The sequence below is a fragment of the Ursus maritimus genome, unplaced genomic scaffold (assembly GCF_017311325.1).
Source record: "Ursus maritimus isolate PB19 unplaced genomic scaffold, ASM1731132v1 scaffold_16, whole genome shotgun sequence".
NCBI lineage: Eukaryota > Metazoa > Chordata > Mammalia > Carnivora > Ursidae > Ursus > Ursus maritimus.
The window spans coordinates 6,627,682-6,652,391 of NW_024424008.1; the positions used below are offsets into that span (position 1 = coordinate 6,627,682).

General features: G+C 42.4%; 4 protein-coding genes across 4 annotated transcripts; all 4 read right to left on the reverse strand.

The window, feature by feature from the left end:
• Nucleotides 1–863: 863 nt before the first annotated feature.
• On the reverse strand, nt 864–1,814 carry LOC103678097 (olfactory receptor 52B4-like). The gene has a single exon (XM_008707402.1). It carries the CDS (start codon nt 1,812–1,814, stop codon nt 864–866), a length of 951 nt encoding a protein of 316 aa, XP_008705624.1.
• A 6,209-nt stretch (nt 1,815–8,023) lies between these two features.
• Nucleotides 8,024–9,321, reverse strand: LOC103678098 (olfactory receptor 52B4-like). The gene has a single exon (XM_008707403.2). The coding sequence runs from the start codon at nt 9,069–9,071 to the stop codon at nt 8,100–8,102; it is 972 nt and encodes a 323-aa protein (XP_008705625.2). The 5' UTR covers nt 9,072–9,321; the 3' UTR covers nt 8,024–8,099.
• An 8,965-nt stretch (nt 9,322–18,286) lies between these two features.
• LOC103678099 (olfactory receptor 52B4-like) lies at nt 18,287–19,255 on the reverse strand. Its single transcript, XM_008707405.1, has one exon. It carries the CDS (start codon nt 19,253–19,255, stop codon nt 18,287–18,289), a length of 969 nt encoding a protein of 322 aa, XP_008705627.1.
• A 4,335-nt stretch (nt 19,256–23,590) lies between these two features.
• LOC103678002 (RNA polymerase II subunit A C-terminal domain phosphatase SSU72-like) lies at nt 23,591–24,257 on the reverse strand. The gene has a single exon (XM_008707264.1). It carries the CDS (start codon nt 24,255–24,257, stop codon nt 23,676–23,678), a length of 582 nt encoding a protein of 193 aa, XP_008705486.1. The 3' UTR covers nt 23,591–23,675.
• Between the last annotated feature and the right edge of the window lie 453 nt (nt 24,258–24,710).

Consider the following 24,710-nt stretch of genomic DNA (forward strand, 5'->3'; position numbering starts at 1 on the left):
ATATACTTCTCTCTCCTACAAACATATTTAGAGCATGGTTCCATCACCAAGGACAAGACCCACCAGGTGCATTTATTTCTCTCTGTGCTACTGGATTGCACAAAATACACGGCTATCATTAATTTAGGCAGTGTTACTCTTTAGAAAACATCTTATGCTTCACCATTATTTTTGGTTAATAATTGCTTATATATCATATATATCTTTTTTAGCTAAGCAGTGGACAATTGTTAAATATTTATTTCCAAACAATCAATAGTGTGAATAAAAATGTCGTGAACATAGAAATAATAAATTTATGCTCCTTTTGAGTTCCAGGAAAGAGAAGTAAAGTATATTCACATTTTCATATAATTTATGTTGAAATTATAAGCTACAGGTGATTTTTTGGTAATAATTCATGTGAGAAGCAAAAATTTTCATATGCAGAAGACATTGAAAAGGATGGAAAAAGAAATGTTCGTATGAGGAATAAAACTCACGTACAGCTACTCAAAGCTGAAAACATATCAGAAGAGGATATTTCAGCAACTCTCCAGGAAGAGCTACTGTCTCTGGTTTATATTATTCCATTGGTCAGTATTTGGTTATAGAGGTCTACGTGACAAGAAGTAAAGTGATCTAGCTCTCCACTCTATGAATAAAAAACTAGGCACCAAAAGTCTCTGATTATCTAATGACATTAGATAGAGGCATTAGAAGAAACATGAACCAAAATTGTTCTGATGTAATTGCTGTAGTGACACCAATACCTGGGGGTCATTTAACTAGTTTCTCAGCTGTACGTTTCCACATCCTGATGCTTAAGTTCACCTCATGCATGGAGAGAATTACTGAGAAAAGTGCAACATTAGCTTCCATCCTCACATTCCTTTCTGCATGGTAAACAACACATGAGCCACCCGGTCCCTGATCTGTTTAGTCCTGATTCCGTAAATGATGGGATTCATCGTAGGTGGAGCCAGACTGTAGGCATTGGCCAGCAGGACATGGATGTGGAGTGAGATGTGATGTCCAAACCGCTGAGTGAGGACAGAGAAGATCCCAGGTCCATAAAAGAGGATGATGACACAGACGTGGGAGCCACAAGTATTGAGAGCTTTGCGACGAGCATCGCGGGATGGGATGTGGAAGACAGCACGGAGAATCAACACATAGGAAATAAAAATTAGCACACTATCTAAGACCAGTGTGAACACTAGGACAAAAATCCCATACCAGACGTTCACTCGAATGTCATTACAGGAAGCACGGGCCAAGACAATGTGCTTACATGCTGTGTTTGGGAGGATGTTACTTCTGCAGAAAGTCAACCTTCTCAGAAGAAATATTACGGGGAAAACTGTACCATAACTTCTCAGAAAGATGGTCACTCCAATTTTCCCAATCAGAGCACGTGTAAGAATAGTGGTGTATCTCAGTGGGTAGCGTATGGCAACGTAGCGGTCAAACGCCATCACCAGCAAGATCCCTGACTCAGAGATAAAAGTGGAAGAGAGAAAAAATACCTGAGTGATGCAGCGATCCAGGGAGATCTCCCCAGCACGGAACCAGAAGATGGCCAAGGCCTGAGGTACTGTGCAGGTGGAGAGGACAACGTCTGCTGCGGCCAGCATGCAGAGGAAGAGGTACATGGGTTCACGGAGGCTGCGCTTGGTGAGGATAATGCAGACGAGCAGGCTGTTCCCAAGCAGGGTGATGACATAGGAAATGAAGAAGGGGATGGAAATCCACATGTGCTGGTCTTCTAGCCCAGGGATGCCCAGTAAGCGGAAGACCGTGTGGCTGACAGCCGTGTGGTTTAAGGTGGTCATGCCTGGGGAGACCACCGGTACTCCACCACCTGTGTGCAGAGACAGAAGAAAATACAGATTACATTCAAAGATTTTTTTTATATCATCATCACTTTTAGTGCCTTTCTAAACCATTCAATTCAGAGGATGGCAGGAGCTATGTTATGTAGAAGAATGAAAAAGACAGTTTGTCCTCTAAATGAGATCTGAATCACAAAAACAGATAGATATTTATACAACTAAAGAAAATGAACTTAATATCTTCGTTGCACAAAACAAAACTAATATGAAAAGAGAAGGGGAGCGTTCTGTATTTGTGAAGTTGAAAGTATGGGTGCATATCCGAAGTTCCCCTTGAAGACACTGTAACGTCAACAGGCGAAAGGAGCAGCAAAGAGAATCTTTCTGATGGGAAGCACAGAATAGAGCTGAAGAATCAGGGATTCAGGTCTGGTCCGCAGGTGAACTTGCGTGTGCGAGAGTGGTTGGTTGTCTAATGTCAGGTCATTCTAAGAAGCTTCTCAAATACTTCATGAAGGTTTTCACAACCTTGGTCCAGATGCCTCCAGCATCTTAGAGAAGTCATCTCAATCTTCCTGCTTTGTTCTTCAGAGAGAGTCACCCCTACCTGGGACACTTCTTACCACCTGCGTGACATATATCCCCTAAAGTTACTCCGTTCCCTACTTCCACAACAGGCTACTATCGGGGTACCCATGTTGTAGCTAGGAGCACATCTGATTCCTAGCAATGATTCCCCAATTGATTGTGAAACTTTCTGTGGTCTGAACAGTGTCTTCTCCCTGTGTGCACTTCCAGAACCTAACACAGTGAAACACAGCATAAATCCTCAAAACATTTAATAAAACAACCAATGACAAATACTGGATGGCTGTGAAGTCATGCATAAGCTCTTATAAATACCTTAAATATTTATAGTAGTCAAGATCTGGGGCCAATTTACCTCTAGGAAGTCAGGGCTTGTTGGCACAATCAGGGTCAAAGAGTCCCTCAAGCCCAGACTTGCCTCATTCTCCCCTCCATGATAGCATTTTCCATTCTACTGGGATTTTCCATAATGGTGACTCAGGTCCTGTGGTGTGCTGGTACCCTGACTTCCCAGTAAATACATACATACAGGCATACATACGTACAAATAAATATTTACAAACAAAGCTTAACTATAGTGTTTGCCAATTTCCATGATGTGTATATTCCCACCATGGCCCATTTCAAGCTACTAACATGTCACTGAAAATGGAGTCAAGGAAGTACACACAATTGCACAAATTTCATATTTTGTGAATCTGTGTAAAGGGCTCCAGGACACAACTGCTCTATTCTCTCCAATTGGGTCTATGTCACTCTAAAAAAAGGTCCTAACATTCTTAATCTATTTTAAGCCCCATAACATCTAGTCAGGAGCAGGTCTTCCCCCTGAAGTTTTACCCCTCGGCAATAAAATTTCACTCACTTGCTTCAAATGGCATTCTCAAGGGCTAACATGGGATGAGTCCCAATGTGGCATTCTGAGTGATGGGAGCCAGGAAGCTCAGAATTTATGCATTTGCCCGAGGCCCTCGGGGACAACAATTCCTCCAGGGAGTGTGGACAGAGAGCTGTCCTTTCAACAACACCCTTTCTGCCTCATTCAACTGGGTCACATCATTAGCGCTCTCCAACCCTGATTTGAGAGAAAAGCATTTAATTTCACATTTCAATATGATGTTATTGGTTGATTTTACACAGATGCTAATTATCAGGTTAAGGAAATTCCCTTCTATTTCAACTTGCTGAGTTTTTATTCTGAGCAGATGGCGAATTTATAATATGTTTATGTTGTTTCTTATAATACAACACCATTCATTGAAGAGACTGTCTTTTCCCCCGTTGCATATTCTTGGCACCTCTATCATGAATTAACTGACCATGTAAGTGTGGGTTTTTTTCTGGGCTCTCTATTCTGTTCCATTCATCAATGCGTCTGTTTTCATGAGAATACTATACTGTTTTGATTGCTATAGCATGTTCAAGTTTGAAATCAGGCCTTGTGATGCCTCTACCTTTATTCTTTCTCAAGATTTTTTTTTTTTTTGGCTATTTAGGGTCTTTTCTGGTTCCATACAAAGTTTAGGATTGTTCGTTCTATTTCTGTGAAAAACACCATTGGAATTTTGATAGGGATTGCATTGCATCTGTGGATTACTTTAATAAATTCTTAACTAAGGAAGATGTCTGTTACTTCTAATGTAAACTGGGTAAAAACATGCAGAACTGTGACATTAAATCACTATCTTAAACCACTCACAAAAATTAATTGAAAATGAATTGAAGACTTAAACATCTGACTTGATACCATAAAACTCTTAGAAGAAAAAGGGAAGCAGCTCCTTGACATTGGTCTTGGCAATGGTTTTCTGAATAAGTCACCAAAAGCACAAACAACAAAAGAAAAAATGAACATATGTGGTTATATCAGTCATAAAAGCTTCTGCACAACAAAAGCAGTTAGCAAAATGAAAAGGCAACCTGCAGAATGGGAGAAAAGTTTTGCAAGCCATATATCAGAAAAGGGGTTAATACCCAAAATATATAAAGAAATACAATGTATTGCATGGTGCACTGGGTGTTATACGCAACTAATGAATCATTGAACTTTACATCGGAAACCAGGGATGTACTGTATGGTAACTAACATAATATAATAAAAAATCATTAAAAAAAAAAAGAAAGAAATACAACTCAATAACAACAACAATCCAATTGAGAAATGAGCAGAGGAAATAGACATTTTTGAAAGAAGACATCCAAATGGCCAACAGGTTCATGAAAAGATGCCCCAAATCACTACCTGTCAGAGAAATGCAAATCAAAACCACATAAGCAACCACCTCATACCTGTTAGAATGGCTGTCATCAAGGAGAGGATGTGGAGAAAGGGGATCCCTCTTACACTGCTGGTGGGAACGCAAGTTGGTACAGCCACTTTGGAAAACAGTGTGGAGGTCCCTTAAAAAGTTAAAAATTGAGCTACCCTAGGATCCAGCCATTGCACTACTGGGTATTTGCCCCAAACATACAGACATAGTGAAGAGAAGGGCCATATGCACCCCAGTGTTCATAGCAGCATTGTCCACAATAGCTAAATCGTGGAAGGAGCCAAGATGCCCTTCAACAGATGACTGATTAAGAAGATGTGGTCCATATATACAATGGAATATTACTCGGCCATCAAAAAGAACGATTACACAACATTTGCAGCAGCATGGATGGGACTGGAGGAGATTATGCTAAGTGAAATAAGTCAAGCAGAGAAAGACAATTATCATATGATTTCTCTCATCTATGGAACATAAGAAATAGGAAGATTGGTAGGAGAAGGAAGGGAAGAATGAAGTGGGGGTAAACAGAAGGGGGAATGAACCATGAGAGACTATGGACTCTGGGAAACAAACTGAGGGCTTCAGAGGGGAGGGGAGTGGGGGAATGGGATAGACCGGTGATGGGTAGGAAGGAGGGCACGTATTGCATGGTGCACTGGGTGTTATATGCAAATAATGAATCATGGAACTTTACATCAAAAACTGAGGATATACTGTACTGTGACTAACATAACATAATAAAAAATTATTATAAAAAAAGACAAGAGATAACAAGTGTTGGCAAGGACGTGGAGAAAAGGGAGCACTGTACAGTATTGGTGGGAATGTATATTTGTTCGGCCTCTATGGAAAACAACATGGAGGTTTCTCAAAAAATTAAAAATAGATCTACTATGTGATCCAGCAATTCCATTTCTGGGTGTATACCCAAAAGAAATGAAAACAGGGTATTAAAGAGATACATGCACGCCCGTGCACTCACAGTAGCCAAGATATGGAAACAACCTAAATGATCATTGGAATGAATGAATAAAGACGATGTCAGATAATCTATACACACACATACACATACACACACACACACACACGGGGAGATTGTTCACCCATGAGAAAGAAGGACATCTTGCCATTTGCAACAACATAGATGGATCTAGAAGGTATAACACTAAGTGAAATAAGTCCATCCAAAAAAGACAAATACCATATGATGAAAGGCAAATACTCATATGTGGGATTTAAGAAACAAAACAAACAAAAAGACAGACTCTTAAATACAGAGAACAAACTAGGGGTTGCCAGAGGGGAGGTGGGTGGGGGGATGGGTGAAATAGGTGATGGGGATTAAGAGGACACTTATCGTGATGAGCACTGAGTAATGTGTAGAATTGTTGAATCATACATTGTCCATCTGAAACTAATACAACACTGAATAAAAAATTATTTTTTTAAAATCGGGGGGTCAAATTCGAGGAATCTATTATTAAAATAGAAGTTGAAAACTCAGAACTTTCTGAAAAAGATGTTCGTAGGAGACTTATTTATAATATTAACATAGGGAAAAGCTTAAACACTCAATAATATTGAAAATATTACTGCAGAATATTATGCAAACATTAGAAATTATAATCATTTTAAGTTTTTAATGATTAAATGTATCATATAGTGATTAAATGTATCATATAGAGTAAAAGTCAAGATTTTGTACATATTTTCATATCAAATATGAAAATATATACACATGGAACAAAGAATATAGGGCATTACACCAAAAAAGTTATCAGTCATTTTCACCTGATTGAAGTTATTCTTTATGTTTTTGTTACTTTCCAATTGTCTTACATTGTCTTACTCCACATCTTGTATTAAATATGACCCTTAAAAATAATTGATTTGGAAAATAAAATGGGCTGTGCACTTAGGAAACAAGTAAAATTGAGCCATAAACTTGTAAAGAAACAATCATGAAGCCATAGAAAAATGGCTTAGGAAAAAGCCAGCTTGATGAAAATCACTATGGTAAAACCCTGCAATGAAATACAATGATATGTAGAAATGTATTGTGTACATATCTTCTGCCCATTTTCTAATCATCGAACTTTACATCAGAAACCAGGGATGTACTGTATGGTGACTAACATAATATAATAAAAAACATTAAAATAAAAAAATTTTTAAAAAGACCAAAGCCATGAATACTTTATGGGTCTTCTCAAAAGTTATAGTCATAATTCAGATGATTATAAATCTGATTATAATAATTCAAATTAATAATTTCGCTATAAAAAAAGAAATGTATTGTGTAGGTCTACATATATTCGAAATGATCAATGCCAGTAATGTGTTATCGAGTAAGAAAAATAGGTTATAGAATCTTAGATGCAGTATGGTCAATAGTATGTATATACAGCAAGAGAGAGAAATATGGCAAAAAGGCTATTTCTCTCAGAGAAGTATCAACTAAAGAGCACACTGGGAGGAGCTGTGGTTGCAGAGAGTCATGGGGAAGAGATGAGAAGTGGGTGTGGAAGGAGGAATAGGAGTTTTCCACGAGCTGATGGAGGTTATCCCAATGCAGAGCAGGGCCATGGAAAGCGTGGCATCATCTTGGAAAGGTGAGGCGTTAATGGCCTGGTGCGTCTCACACTCGGTCCTCTTGGAAGGTGATATGGGAAGTGTTGCTATAAAGGTCAGGAATCAGGTCATCGAAGGCCCTGAATGCCCCACTGAGGAAGGAATCATTGAAGAACGTGGCCTGATTCTAAGATTTGGGGGAGTTCCCCTTCCTCAGCTTCTCCCCAGCCACACACCACCCCTCAGAAACCACAGGAGTCTTAACCCAACACAAGACTAATCAGCCTCAGGTTTCTCAGATATTATTCTGTAAAATATGGAACATGCAATTCATTTACATTCTCCTATAAGAAGCACACGTGATGGCAGGATATAAATTATACTAGAAATAACAGTGAAGCCTAGGAAGCCCTGATTCTAAGAATGTCATTTAGCCAAAATGAAGGACATACAGGAATGAAGGTTTGTATCTTTTTGTCCAGATATCACAAGATGTCTCAGAATTGCAAAACTCAGCGAGGAATAGTTGAGCAAATTCCCAGAAGAGAGTACTGTTCTTATTGGTATATTTCCAACAATCAGGCTATTGTTTAAAAGGACAGAACTTCAGGAAAAAAATTCATGTTGTCCAGGTTCTTGCAGACGGTAGTTTGCCCAGTCAGACATGACAAAGCTCTCTGAGGTTATTTTGCCAATCGAAAATATAACTCCTGCAAACTCCATGATCAATTTCCTCCAGAAATTAAATTTACTGAGTTTTTCCTACTGTTTCAGTCGACCCACGCCATGCACTAATTTCACTACACTTTCATTGATAGCTAGAGATCCTGGAAAATCTTCTTCTCTGCCAATGTTATTTCTGCTTTGGAAAAAATACATAAGCCGCCTGCTCCCAGATTTGCTTGGTCTTAATGCCATAAATAATGGGATTCACCATAGGTGGAACCAGAATGCAGACATTAGCCAATAAGATGTGGGTATGAGGTGGAATGTGGCGTCCAAACCGCTGAGTAAGACTTGTGAAGATCGCAGGCCCATAAAAGAGGACGATGATGCAGACATGGGAGCCACATGTGTTAAGAGCTTTGTGGCAAGCCTCTCGGGAAGGCATGTGGAAGACAGCACGGAGAATCAGCACATAGGAAACAAAAATTAACAGGACATCTAAGACCACTGTCGACATGATGACAAAAAGTCCATACCAGATGTTCACACGAATGTCGTTACAAGCATATTTGGCCAAACCAATGTGTTCACAAAAAGTGTGTGGGATAATATTATTTTGGCAGAAAGTCAATCTTTTCAAAAGAAATGTTATGGGGAAAATTGTACAATAACTTCTCAGGAAGATGGTCAGCCCAGCTTTCCCGATCAGAGCACGTGTAAGAATAGTGGTGTATCTCAGTGGGTAGCATATGGCAACGTAGCGGTCAAACGCCATCACCAGCAAGACCCCCGACTCAGAGATGAAGGTGGAAGAGTAGAAAAAAACCTGAGTGATGCAGCAATCCAGGGAGATCTCCCCAGCACGGAACCAGAAGATGGCCAAGGCCTGGGGAACTATGCAGGTGGAGAGGACAACATCTGCCGCGGCCAGCATGCAGAGGAAGAGGTACATGGGTTCACGGAGGCTGCGCTTGGTGAGGATAATGCCCACGAGCAGGCTGTTCCCAAGCAGGGTGATGACATAGGAAATGAAGAAGGGGATGGAAATCCACCTGTGCTGGTCTTCTAGCCCAGGGATGCCCAGTAAGCGGAAGACCGTGTGGCTGACAGCCGTGTGGTTTAATGCAGTCATGCCTGGGGAGACCTTCCAGGACCTCATCTCCTATTCACAGACAGAAGAAAACACAGATTTTCTTGACATATTCTTTGTGAAGACACTAGGAGATTTTGGCATATCTTACACTCTGTCTTCTTGGAACATGCAAATAATAAGACACATACAAAGGTAAATAGAATATATTCTCTGCCCTCAGTGAGTGACACTTTAATTAAAAGATACATGTTTCCAACAACCAAAAATATTGTTGTAGGTTCTTTCCCTATAAACAGATGGTTATGAATGCAAGAAGGAAAACGGGGGGGGCCACGAAGGCAGTTACAAGATGGTGCTTGAATTTGCGATTGAGTCATTCAACATAAGGTCAAGAACGAAAAGGGGAATCACCATGAAAAATGTTTGCATTCTTGAGACGTTTCCAGCCCAGGGTAGCTGATGGACAGAAAACACTGAAAGGGGCAGGGGAGAGGCTGCACAGGCAGATTTTCCTGTTGGTGAAGAGCCTTTTTTTTTTTTTTTTTAAGATTTTATTTATTTGACAGAGAGAGGCAGCCAGCGAGAGAGGGAACACAAACAGGGGGAGTGAGAGAGGAAGAAGCAGGCTCCCAGCCGAAGAGCCTGACCTGGGGCTCGATCCCAGAACTCCGGGATCATGCCCTGAGCCGAAGGCAGACGCTTAACAACTGAGCCACCCAGGCGCCCCTGGTGAAGAGCCTTGATCACAACTTCACACTTAGACTCCATCCTTTACACAGGGAGCAGCCAATAGATGTCTTGAAGCCAGGAGTTTAGAACAATTACTCTACTTTAGAAGGTTACTTATGGGCATTTATTGGAATAGTAATTGGCTGAAGACACAGGATTCTAAATGGCTAGTGGTATTCTAGGAAGAGAATGGATCTGAACGTAATACAGTCACAGAGGAATTAATCCAGTATTTATTATACATCTATTTATGCCAGAGATTTTAGTAAGCACTTCGTATGTAGTCCTTCGTATTTTTTTGCATGTAGATATTGCATATCCACTCCAGGAATTGGATATTTTCCCCATGTCACACTAAAAGTAAACGCAGAGAAAGACAATTATCATATGGTTTCACTCATTTATGAAACATAAGAAATAGGAAGATCGGTAGGAGAAGGAAGGGAAGAATGAAGGGGGGAGGTAAACAGAAGGGGGAATGAACCATGAGAGACTGTGGACTCTGGGAAACAAACTGAGGGCTTCAGAGGGGAGAGCGGTGGGGGATTGGGATAGACTGGTGATGGGTCTTAAGGAGGGCACGTATTGCATGGTGCACTGGGTGTTATACGCAAATAATGAATCATGGAACATTGCATCAAAAACGGGGGATGTACTGTATGGTGACTAATATAACAAAATAAAAGTTATGTTAAAAAATAATAATAATAAAATAAAAGTAAACGACACTCCGTCATGCCAAATGTCACAAACCAATTATGGATAAAAATGAGATTTGAAATTTCAGAATTAATCGCATAATTTGCTCACCTGTAAAGAAAGTCATGAGACCTCTAAGGGGGAATACTGACAGGGCCTGTGAGCCCAAGGTGAGGGAGGCATCCCTTGTGTTCACACCTTAGGAAACTAAGTTTAAAAACTACTGAAATTGGAAAGGAGAAAGCGCATTTTTGCTGGGCAGGCAGCAGCAGCAGCACATTTAGAAGATTTCGTTGAAGGTGGAGATTTTATCATATATTTGCCAGTATACTTTCATTCATTAGTCCTTCGGCAAGTATATTTTGAGCATTAAACTATTTTTCAAGCATCATAGTACAAACTGGTGATATAAAAAACTGAGACCCTCCCAGGAACCTAGGGGCTTATGGTTTAAGAATGAATCACATTTATACAGGGAGTTTTGGAGAATTGGTGACAAATGTTTATCCCCTCTGAGGAAGAGTATCTCAAAATACCTATCTCAGTAGCTAAGTTATAGCTTATGCTCATTCACATCGGATCTTCTACCCCCTGACTCCCGCTCTTGGTGCCTCTGCTGTTTTTCTTTCTGGAGAGGACAATCAGCCCCTCTCACCATCCTCCTGCTGACGGGAGAAACTGTTTTACCATTAGTTACTCAAGGGAGTCCAGCTGGCCTTGAAGGAGGGAAATGTCTCTATAGAGCACGTAGCTGGGAGGCAGAGGCCCGGGAAGACACAATAAAGCACAGGCAGGGGCTGGAGATGAGGGAAGATCATAGAAGCTGCTGATGCCAGATGGTTGGGGGAAAGGAGAAGCAGGAATGTTTTTTATTGATTCAGCCAAACAGCAAAACCAGGGAGCTCAGGGGATGGAGATCTGCCTGTTTAATGGGACTCCTGTTGGAATGACCTCGTTCTAACACACGTTCATCCTCCGTGACCCCTCTAGGACACCCCTCCCTCACACTTTCTGCTCACATCTGCCCGAAATAGCCTGGCTCTCTCCGCAAAGCCCTTCCCACACCCTGCTTTCTGAAGCCCAGCACAGGTCCCAGTCCTTCCCAGGGCTCTTCTCATATTTGCCAAGATGTGTCTGCAGTCTTAGTCAATATCTTTCTGTTTTCTCATACCCAGCCTAATTACTAGGGCACCTGTTACTTTTTGGATGGCATCTCTTTATCCACTTGCTTTCAATAACATCAGATAGCCCATGTACTCTCACCCGCCTTCCCAGACCTCCCTCTCCACAGCAGCCATGACCAACCATCACCCGCCTTCCCAGACCTCCCTCTCCACAGCGGTCATGACGAACCATCACCCGCCTTCCCAGACCTCCCTCTCCACAGTGGCCATGACCAACCAGATTGGTGCCCCCGGTTCTACCATCCTATGTCCACATACATGAATAGCCTCCAAGAGTCCTGTCACCTCTGGCCTGTCTGGGACATAACACCAGCCCAGTCCTTACCTCGACCCAGGAACCTTTCTACTCCCAGAGAGACATACACTCAACTGCCTTAGACTGAGTCTTCAGGAACAGACATGAGGACAGCAATTGGGCTGTTTATCCTCTGTTATGAGAGCCCTTAAGGGAGCACTATGCCAGGCCCCAGGGACAGGGCCGTCTCCACCAGCCTCGCCCTCATCCCAGCTGGGCTGGTTCTCTAAGACCATTGCCCACCCCCTTCACTTCTTCCTGCTCCATTTCTCTCTTGTTTCTCTACAGATGCTAGGATACAGAAACTATGTGCCACCTAAGCCAGCCTTGCTACATGCCCATCTTATTGCAATTGTAATATAAATGCTTACAATTAAGATGGACTCACAGTTTTTAACGTTTTACTCTTCATAAGAAGGATTACGTGAAACTTTCATGAGTTTCAAATTCCAGGCATGAATCTAATGTTCAACTCTGTTGTCCGAGGCTATCTCAACGCACAAGCTCACCATTAGTAAAGGCACGTGAGTCTTAATGACCTTAGCCATGTTTCTATTTCCTTTGATTGACTCCTTTGGCTGCGTTCAAGATTTTTCACTTTATCTTAATTTTCAGTTCGATTGGGTTGGGCCTAGGCAGAGCTTTCTCTGTTGTTATCCCCCTTGAAGTTCACTACAATTCTGGAATCTCAGTGAGCTCATTATATTTACCACACTTGGATATATTCAGCAAGGATTTCTTAGGAAACATTTTTCTGTCCTATTCTCTTATTTCATTTTGAAACCCAACAACACATATTTTGACCTTGTTACACCAACACCTGAGGGTCTGTTTTTTTATATTCTTTTTCTCTCTCTGCTTCAGTTGGATAATTCTTGCTAGATCTTACGGTCTATGTCTAGAAGTAAGTGACCTTGCTTGAAGGGTAAATGCTTTTGCAGTTTGGTTGTACCCTGAAAGATTCCCTTCTCAGAGACTAGCCTATTTTCGTTCCTGCCACCAATGTATGGAAGCAACTTTTTCTCACAGCCTTGCCAGTACAGCATATGTCAAGCTTCTGAGTATTTGTCGGTCTGATAGGACGTCAAGTGTGGCTGACCATCTGCAGAAGCAGCAGCCAATAATTCTTCAATCTGCCACACAAACAAGCCAATTCCCCCACCATGAAGGACCGTCTATTACCTGGTCCCTTGCATTTGTGATGGCCTCATGACTTCCTTAGACCAATGGAATGAGGCTGAAGTATTATGTCCTCCGCTCACTGGGTCGAGAGTGAAGTGAAAGCAAAAACAGTCCGAAGGTGATTACACAATCAAGGAACTTCAGGGGAGATTGGATGGAACGTGAGGGATACAAAATAATTAAAAATAAAGTTATTGACATACTGTAATGTTAGGTTGTTGCCTCTTAGACGCTAAAGGATTTCTCTCATTTGGGGAGGTTTCGTTGTTTAAAAAAGAAACACAAATCCAGAAAACAAAAGAAATGAATTGCTTAATGAATTATTTATCATAGGGCAAACGTCACCCAGGTCAAGATAAAAATGTGTCAGACACACCTTTATCGATGTCCATGTGCCCACTTTCAGTCACAAGGCCCTCCTTCCCGGCCTAACTTCTGTAGTTACATTTATATTCCAGTCTCTTAGCAATCTGCATCCAAATGCTGTTGTTTTTTATCTTCAACAACTTGTGAACGTTCCATTTGCCCCTCATCTTGACTAAAACTGGGCTGCTTACTCAAGAAACCACTGTAGTATCTCCAACATAGTGAATCCAAATCTTCATACCCACACCTCATAGTCGAGCACAGATGTTGAGAGTCACGATTACAACTCCCAATCATAATCTCCCCACCCTTCAGGAAAAACACCAACACTAGTGCTGTTCATGCCACCTGGAAACCGTTCTCCCACCATATTTACCTAACACCTGATCGAGACCCACTCTTCTCACTCCATGATTTCTAATGATGGTTTTAGCTCCAGACACACAGGCGTCCTTACCCCCAACTACCACCATCTTTCTTAGCAACTGCAGCAACTACAGAGTTTACCTCTCCAACACCTGCAATGTTCAGTGTTTGGACTCTTCCCCAACTGCCTTGGTCTACACACTACCAAAGACCCCAACTTCTGTGGTAACATCCAGAACTCTGCCACTAGATCACAATTGGAAACAGCCCATTCCCCAATCTTAAAGTTCCAACTTTTCAATCTTCTTAATTTATTTCTTTTGAACTCTAGGTGCTGTTAAACCAACCATCATTCCACAGTCCATTGACTCTAAGTCCCATTCCTTTTCTTCATCTCCCCTCGTACACGTAGGTTTTGTAATCCAACACTGTGATCACTCCCTTTCAGCACCCACAGCATTTTACACCTCTCTCCCTGTCATATTCCTTACCTTGCCCAAACAGACCAGAAGTCGATGATCAACTTTTTCTAAATTTCTTCCAGATGGATTTTATGGCAAAAATAATACCAACTGGGCAAAACATTTCCATCTTCAGAAGAAGACCTCAAGTGTTTGTTCGCATTACTCGTAACTACAATCTCAAATGATCCTTCCCACCCTTCCCAAATCATGACCCTGACTACCCACTGTCAGCTGAGGAACTTATCTTAAAGGACATTGAATCAATAGGAAAACACTACCAGGAGAAAAAGCACTCACCTCCTTACCACCAGCACTTCACACATATATATATGGGCCTGGCCATCGTTGTGAGGCAGAAAATTGACAGTGATTTTATTTTTTTCTGCTTTTTTTAAGTTTTTATTTAAATTCCAGTTAGTTAACATATGGTGCAACATTAGTTTCAGGTGTGCAATGTAGTCATTCAACACATCCATACAACACCGGGTGCTCATCACAACAAGAGCCCCTCCTTAATCCCCATCACCTGTCTCACCCATCCTCCCCACCTGCCTCCCTTCTGGTAACCATCAGTTTGTTCTCTATAGGTAAGAGTCTGTTTCTTGGTTTTCTTCTCTTTTTTTCCCCCATGTTCATTTATCTTGTTTCTTAAATTCCATATATGAGTGAAGTCATAGTGTATTTGTCTTTCTCTGACTGACTTATTTCACTTAGCATAATCCTCTCTACCTCTGTCCACATCATTGTAAATGGCAAGAGTTCATTCTTTTTTATAACAGAGTAATATGCAATATATATATACATATATATGTGTGTGTGTATATATGTATATATATGTATCCCACATCCTCTTCATCCATCAGTCAATGGACATTTGGGCTCTTTCCATAATTTGGCTACTGTTGATACTGCGGCTATAAACATCAGGGTGCATATATCCCTTAGAATTAGTATGTTTGCATTCCTTAGGTAAATACCTAGTAGTGCATTGCTGGATCATAGGAGACTTCTCTTTTTAACTTTTTAACTTTTTTGAGGAAACTCCATACTGTTTTCCACGGTGGCTACACCAGCTTGCATTCCCACCAACAGTTTAAGAAGGTTCCCCTTTCTCTGCATCCTCACCAACACCTGTGGTTTCTTGTGTTGTTAATTGTAGCCATTCTGAGAGGTGTGAGGTGATATCTCATTGCAGTTTTTTTTATTTAAATTCAATTTATTAACATAGAGTGTATTACTAGTTTCAGGGGTAGAGTTCAACAATTCATCAGTCTAATAGAACGCCCAGTGCTCATTACATCACGTGCCCTCCTTAATGTCCATCACCATGTTACACCATCCCCTGACCACCCTCCCCTCCAGCAGCCCTCACTTTCTTTCCTATGATTAAGAGTCTAATTGTCTCCTCTGATTTCATAGTTTCATTTTTCCCACCATTCCCTTATGATCCTCTGTTTTGTTTCTTAAATTCCACATATGAGTGAAATCATACAATAATTGTCTTTCTCTGATTAACTTATTACACTTAGTATAATATCCTCTAGCTCCAACCACGTCGTTGCAAATGGCAAGACTTCGTTTTTTTGTTGGCTAAGTAATATTTCATTGTATATATACGACATCTTCCTTATCCATTCGACAGCCGAAGGACATCTGGGCTCTTTCCGTAGTTTGGCTATGGGGGAACCCTCTTACACTGCTGGTGGGAATGCAAGCTGGTGTAGCCACTCTGGAAAACAGTATGAAGGTTCCTCAAAAAGTTGAAAATAGAGCTACCTTATGACCCAGCAATTGCACTACTGGGTATTTACCCCAAAGATACAAATGTAGTGATCTGAAGGGGCACCTGTACCCCAGTGTTTATAGCAGCGATGTCCACAACAGCCAAACTATGGAAAGAGTCCAGATGTCCATCGACGGATGAATGGATCAAGAGAGGTGGTATATACATACAATGGAATATCACTCAGCCATCACAAAAATAAAATCTTGCCATTAGTAGCGACATGGATGAAACTAGAGGGTATTATGCTAAGAGAAATAAGTCAGTCAGAGAAAGATCGTTATCATATGATTTCACTCATATGTAGAACTTAAGAAACAAAACAGAGGATCATGGACGAAGGGAAGGAAAAATCAGAGAGAGGGATAAACCCTAAGAGATTCTTAACTATAGGAAAGAAACTGAGGGTTGCAGGAGGGGAGGGGGAGGGGGATGCGGTAACTGGGTGATGGGCATTAAGGAGGGCGCTTGATGTAATGAACGCTGGGTGTTACATGCAACTGATGAATCACCAAACTCTACCTTTGAAACTAATGATATGCTATATGCTAACTAACTGAGTTTTTTAAAAAAGAACATCAAAAAAATTCCACTTTTTCTCAAGGTACAACTACATATATGTCCATCTATATCTAGAAATATGTTTATATATTTTTATTATTTTTACACAAACACATAAAGATACATAAAGAAAAATATGGACACATACATATCAAATTATTAACAAAGCTAATTGTTGTATTTTAGGTGACTTTTTTCCTGCTTTATTAAAGTGTAATTGACAAATAAAAATTGTATATATTTAAGGTACACAATGTGACATTTTTATATATTTATACATTGTGAAATGATTACCAAAATCAAGCTAATTAACATATTCATTACCTTTCGTAGTTGCAATTTGTGTGAGGGGGTGAGAACACTTAAGATCAAATCTCTTAGCAAATTTTAAATATGTAATAAAGTATTATTAACTATAGTCACCATGCTGTCCATAAGATCTCCAGAAGTTATCCATCCTGCATAACCAAAATATTGTGCCCTTTGTATGTGATTGTCCAGGGATATCACAAGATATCTCAGAGGATGAGAAACTCAGTGAGGAATTATTTTACAACTTCCAAGACCAGAGCACTCACTGCTCTCAGTTCATAGCAGCCAAGAGCAGGCTGCCTCACAAAGGGCCACTTTGGTACATTAATTATTTTCAATAAAAGCTATTTAAGAAACAGTTGATGCAAGAACTCTCAGACCCATACGGTCCCCCTGAAAGCAGAAGACAAAGCTCCCACATGAAGAATACCCTCCCTGTACCAAGTAAAAAGACAACCTTATCACCAGAGATAGGGACTTGAAAGTTGGGAAAACCATAGAAACAAACCTTGTTGTTTTTTTTCTAATCTACTACCTCGGAATAAATTCTGCTTAGAATTCCTTACTAATGGGGTGCCTGGGTGGCACAGCGGTTAAGCGTCTGCCTTCGGCTCAGGGCATGATCCCGGCGTTATGGGATCGAGCCCCACATCGGGCTCCTCTGCTGTGAGCCTGCTTCTTCCTCTCCCACTCCCCCTGCTTGTGTTCCCTCTCTCGCTGGCTGTTTCTATCTCTGTCAAATAAATAAATAAAATCTTTAAAAAAAAAAAAAGAATCCCTTACTAATTTAAGCTCCCAAACACCTGTTTTCTTTATCCTGTCAATTCCTCACAAATTTATTGTCTCTTTGTCTAAAAAGTATAAAAACTGTCTGCCTCAGTCATTTCTTTAGGTCTCGATTTCATTATTGGGCTTCTGTGTGCACATAATAAACCTTTGATTTTTTTCTCATGTTAACCTGTGTCACGTCAGTATAATTCTTGTCCAGCTTGAACACCATGAAGGATAGAGAAAGAATTTTTCCTTCCCTACAATTTCATCCATTACCAAAAATTAGGCTATTGACCTGGAGGACACATGACTGTGGAAATTCACATATCCAGCCACAGGCTCTGTTCAGGAGGTAGCCGGCTCAGTCAAACATGGCACTGCTCTCTTGTTGCTTTGACAGTAGAAGATGCAAGTCTCTGTCACCTTCCTGGTGAACATGCTTCAGAAATAGAGTTCACTGAGCTATGTCCTAGAGATTGAGCTTACCACTAGTGTTTTCACCCACTGCTTCCACAGACCACGTCATCGATAACTAGAGATGCTGAAAATGCTATATTCCTCTGCCAAGGTTATTTCTGCTTTGGAAAAAATACGTGAGCCACCTCCTCTCGGATTTGCTTGGTCTTAATCCCATAAATAACGGGATTCATCATAGGTGGAACCAGAATGCAGACATTAGCCAATAAGATGTGGATATGAGGCGGAATGTGGCGTCCAAACCGCTGAGTAAGGGTTGTAAAGATCGCAGGCCCATAAAAGAGGATGATGATGCAGACATGGGAGCCACATGTGTTAAGAGCTTTGTGGCGAGCCTCTCGGGAAGGCATGTGGAAGACAGCACGGAGAATCAGCACATAGGAAACAAAAATTAACAGGACGTCTAAGACCACTGTCGACATGATGACAAAAAGTCCATACCAGATGTTCACACGAATGTCGTTACAAGCATATTTGGCCAAACCAATGTGTTCGCAATAGGTGTGTGGGATAATATTATTTTGGCAGAAAGTCAATCTTTTCAAAAGAAATATTATGGGGAAAATCGTGCAATAACTTCTCAGGAAGATGGTCGCACCGATTTTCCCGATCAGAGCACGTGTAAGAATAGTGGTGTATCTCAGTGGGTAGCATATGGCAACGTAGCGGTCAAACGCCATCACCAGCAAGACCCCCGACTCAGAGATGAAGGTGCAGTGGATGAGGAAGAACTGAGTGATGCAGCAATCCAGGGAGATCTCCCCAGCACGGAACCAGAAGATGGCCAAGGCCTGAGGTACTGTGCAGGTGGAGAGGACAACGTCTGCCGCGGCCAGCATGCAGAGGAAGATGTACATGGGTTCACGGAGGCTGCGCTTGGTGAGGATAATGCCCACGAGCAGGCTGTTCCCAAGCAGGGCGATGACATAGGAAATGCAGAAGGGGATGGAAATCCACACGTGCTGGTCTTCTAGCCCGGGGATGCCCAGGAAGTAGAAGACGGTGTGGCTGACACCAGTGTGGTTTAAGGAAATCACACCTGTGGAGACTACCAGAGACATCACCTTCAATTTATAGACAGAGCTGAAAATACAAATTTTCCTGCAATCTTCTTTGTGAAGACACTAGGATCATTTGGCATACCTCACACTCTCCATCTTCTGTGAACACGCAAACAATAAGAAACATAAAAAGTCAAAGGACATATTCTCTACCTCAACGAGTGATAGTCTAATTTGACATATATGTAGATGGCCCCAGCTAATCAAGTAAAACACATTATTGTATGTATTTCTCCTACAAACAGAGGATTATGAATATACAAAGGAAATCATTATATGTATCTGGAAAGGCTGTAACAGATATTTCTTGAACTTGACTTTGTAGTAGGTAGTTCATGATAAGGAAAAGAATGAAAAGGGAGGGAAGCAAGAGAAGAAAATGTGGGTTTTCAAATGAAAGTACAGCAAGTTCACTGAACAGTGTTTATTCAGCTCCAGGTAGCTGTGCATAGGGAATACTGAAGAGAGCAGGGTGGTGTTTGTTCAGGCAGATCTGGCCTAACTGATGGACATGAGATCTGAAATCTCTCTGACTTCACCACATTATGGGCTCACTTGCAGAGAGGGTCAACAGACCTTTTAGAAGTAACGTTGACGGAGTCCGTGTACCTGAATGAGGCACTGCTCATGCTCACACCTTAGGAAACTAAGTTTAGAAATGACTGAATTTGGAAAATAAGGCATTATTGCTGGAAAGGGATGTGCACGATATTTGGGGGGGGGGGTTTCTGCAGGTGGAAATTTTATCAACTCGTTCTTAGTATACATTCATTCATCCATTCATTCACTTGGTCATTCAGGAAGCAGTAACTGTTTTTCAGGCACCATATTATAAACTGGGGAAATAGAAGAAATGGGAATTTGCCTGAGTTCTGCCCTCCTGGTTTGACAGGAAATCACATTTGTAAGCAGATAGGTTGAAGAATTGAAGATAAATGCTAATACTCCTAGTGACGGAATATTTAAAAACATCTAGCTTAGTAGCTAAGGTGTATCTTACACTCATGAACATTATTTCTTCCATTCCATTATCCTCTTGGTGCCCCTGATTTTTCTTTCTGGGGAAAAAAAATCAACTCCAATTTCTATCCTCCAAGTGCTGGGAGAAATTGTTCTGCCATCAGTCACCAGTCAAAGGAGTCCATTCAGCTGGCCTAGGGCAGGGCACTGTCTCCTAAAGAGCATATGGCTGCTCTGTGAGGACGTTTTCTCCAGTGAGGGAGCTGATCTGCAGGATAACCAGTGGGATGGCATCAGAGGGAGGTGAGGGCAGGTGTGTGCCCCACAGACCTGACTGGGAAAGGAAAGAAGAAAATGGCAAGAAGGAAGAGGCCACAGAAGACACAAGCAAAGGCAGGGCTGGAGAGGGGGCAGATTACAGAAGCTGGTGAGGGCCAGATGTTTGGGGGAAGGGAGTAGCAGAAAAATTTTTTATTTTTTGAACTTTTTCTTCCTTTAAGTTGGCTCCACACCCAGGGTGGAGCCCAGTGCAGGGCTAGAACTCACAACCCGGAGATCAAGACCTGAACTGAGATCAAGAGTCAGTCGCTTAAGTGACTGAGCCACCCAGGCGTCCTGAAGACATTTTATTAATAGGCGCCAGTGAGAGAAGGCAGGGAGCTCAGAGGTTGAGGATTTGCCTGTTCAACTGGTCTCCTGACCAAATTAAGATGACTTTGGTCTGACACATCCTCAACGGCCCATTCAATGCCCCTGCCCTGTAGTTCCCTCCTCATATCTGCCTGAGACGTCCCGGGCTGCTTCCCATGCCCAGCTTTGGGAAGCCCAGCAGAGATTCCAGTCATTCTCTGGACTCTTGTCATGTTTGCCAAGAAGGGTTTGAAGTAAGTCAATATCTTTTCTGTTTTCTCATGTCCCACCTAATCATTAGAGCACTTGCCACGTATTAGGTTACTTCTTTCTTGAGCAAACTTCATTAACCTCAGCTGCCCATGGACTCTCAACCACCCTTCCCACACCACCCCCTCCACTTCTGCTGTAACCAACCATTGGTATCGCTGGTCTTTACCATTCTTGTGCACAAAAGTCCTGTCCCCTCTGGCCTTCCTGGGATGTGGCACCAGCCTAATCTTTACCTTGATCCTGGCACCTGCCCCTCTACACACATGTCTAATTCACTCACCAGCTCTTACTGAGATTGGAGATGACATTCAGCGTGTTGGGACTGAGGCACTGGGCTGTTTATTCTCTTTCATGAGAGCTCTTGAGGGAAGTCATTACATCAGGGCCCCAGGGACACAGCTGTCTCCATCAGCCTTGCCCCTCCTCCAAACGGCCTGAATCCCAGCTCCCTAAGTGCTCTTTCCCTCCCTGGCCCTCACCTGACAGCTTCTCGCCCACTCCTCCCCACCTGCTCTAACTCCACCCCACACTGAGTGTTCCCATTTATGATATTTCACTACAAAAAGTTCTCCCAGCTAAACCAGGCCTCTTTAATACCTACACTGGCATTAAATATTGAATTCAAGTAATGAATAGTAAAGTTATTTTTCGATCTGTAATATCCATACATGTAATATGCAAAGATTTTCAGATTTTTGTTTTTCATGTAAAGGATGATGTCGCAGTTATATTCATCCCAGGACTAGTCATGAGATTCATATTTTGAAGCCATAAATAATGAATTTTCATTCTTTCCTAAGGGTTCATAAACGTCCATGCATAATTTGTAAATTACATGGGATTCTTGAGATTCGTGACACATTTTATTTCATTTGCCTTCCTAGTGTATCATTCTGCTAAGTTCTTGCTCATCAAAAATCCACATTTATGGTTGCTGGAAGAAAAAATTCTCCTGCTTTGTTTATATATTTTTATAACTAATTTCATTTGGTTTTCCTCATCCTGAATGTAGGATGTGAACTTTTTCAACTTGGAAATAACTTTATATTCTAACTGATTAAAAAGCAATCTTGTACAGTATTGTTTTAAATTAGATAACAAAGACAGGAAGAAGAAAGTAACCCCACCTTCAGGGAAAAAAAAAAAACGTGTCTTTTGATATAAATGCATATATTATTGTAGCTAGTTCTCCATAATTTATGCTCTTCTAAAAAACTCATATTAGTGAAAAGAAGGAAAAATTCTTTTCTATCGACCAAAGTGTTCCAGCTGGACTAAGAATTAAATTGACATGAGATAGATTAACAGGAGAAAAAAAAAATCAGTTTTATTATGTGCTCACGGAAGCCCAATAATGAAAGTGAGACCTAAATAAATGACGAAGGCAGACAGTTTTTATACTTTTTAGGCAAAGAGACAAAAATCTTTAATGAATAGACAGGATGGCTCAATTAGTAAGGGATTCTTTTTTTTTTTTTTTAATTTATTTGACAGAGCGAGAGACAGCCAGCGAGAGAGAGGACACAAGCAGGGGGACTGGGAGAGGAAGAAGCAGGCTCCCAGCAGAGCAGGAAGCCCTATGCGGAGCGCGATCCCAGGACCCTGGGATCATGACCTGAGCGGAAGGCAGACCCTTAACCGACTGAGCCACCCAGATGCCCCAATTAGTAAGGGATTCTAACTAGAACGTGGGCTGGGGTAGCTGATTAGTGCCAAGTAACAAGGGATGCCTGTAGAGACTTCTGGGCTCTAAATTTCTCACTCCTGGGGTTAAGGATGTCTCTGCCTGTTGGGGCAGGGTGCGTACTGTCACCAGCATGACAGAAAGGCCAGTACGGGTTGTGTCTCTGCACAATGTCAGCTTTATTTAATCATAAAGCAAGGTTAAAGCAGGTTCAGGCTTCCAAACTCAATGACATTTCACTACACATTTAACTTGGCTTCATACCCGTCACATAAAGCAAAGCACAATACAAAGTCACACAGCAAAGGAGCTACCACAAGAGCTAAGAGATTAAGGAACCAAACCAAAGACGGTCCGAGCGTGCGCAGGTGAGATGGGGCCTCGTCCAGCCTGGGTCCCTTGCGGCTCGTGCTGCTTCAAGTTCACGCAGTGCAGGATCTCTGTTATGTTCCGAGATCGGTCGGCCAGAGCCTTGGGCAGCAGGTGCCTTCACTGTTTCTTCGCTGAATATCCTTCCACGAATCACTTGTCCTGCGCTCCATGATGAACTTCCCTTCGCTCATCTGCAAAACGCAGGCGGTGGCGGTGACTTCCTGGCAGACCCACGCGAGCGCCGAATTGCTTCTTCGGTCGAAAGTACCCAGAACAATGCGCCCAGGTTTGGACCATCCCCATGACTCCTGGCCCTTGTCCTCCTTTCCCGAGGAACGCTTTTTCTTGCTCAACTCTGCCCCGGTGGCATATACCTAATGATCATAACGACAGAAGTTAGTGGGAAGGACGTTAAAACCCCTTCTCACAGAAAATACGGACTAGTCCAAACTCCACACGAAAGTTGTTCCCGAACGAAGGCGCCGACTCCAGCCAAGCCCTTCAGTAGAAGCAGACCGTGTGAAGAAAGCTCTTTCCTGTTTTCTCCTCCGCCACCAGCAGCAGCTGATCCAGACTGTCCACGTTGTCCGCCTGCTGCAGGCTCTGGCACAGCTCGCAGATGACGAAAGCCCCGACGGTGGCGTCCTCCAAGGTGTCTGCAATGTCCACGTTGACCACGTGCACCGGCTGGAAGGTCACCTGCTCCCTGGCGCACAGCTCTTGCACCACTCGGTCATAGACACCCTCCTCGCAGGTGAAGATGACGTCGAAGAGGTCGCTGCACTCCTGAAACCTTTCAGGGCGCGGCTTGATCTTGTCGTTTCTCCCCAAGAGGTACAGGATTCCGTTCCTGCTGTAGCATTCCCGGTCTTTCCTGCAAAGGTCCTCGTACATCTGCTTATAGGTCGTGGAGAAATCGTAGATCACCGGGCGATTGCGTGAGCGTCCTGGGAGTTTCACCCGAGATCCGACTCCGAAAGACTGAACGCGGAACCCTCTCTTGCGGAGGATGCTGTGCGCTTCCATGCTCCTGTTCACGTTGCTCCTGCACACCACAGCCACCCTGAGCGGGGACGAGGGCATGGTGGCGGCCGCTGGGCGCTGCGGGGGCTGCGGGGGCGCTGCGACCAGGGCGCTGACCACCTGGCTCGGCTCTTCCCACCAGCAGAGTGTCTGAGGACGGGCAGCGGGCTTATTAGAGTCGGTCACCTCCACGGAGTGGGCGGAGACTTCCAGGACATCCAATGGACTCCGTTTCAGCGGGTGGAGTGTCATCTGATCCTGAGACCCATAACCTAATCACAACAACTGTGAGGTGGTTACGTCCACTACACCATCGAATCCCAACTAAACCACTAACTCTCGATCAGGGTGTGGCCACCCAGCGCAGGGATGTGAAACCTGCAGTTGGCCGGTTGGTCTACATGGAGAATGAGGACTGAGGTTGACAGTGCCCAGGTCAACTGGGCTAATTGTAAGCATGTCACTGCTCTGCAGTAACCTGGTCAGGAATATGGGTGGAAAATCTGTTTTGAA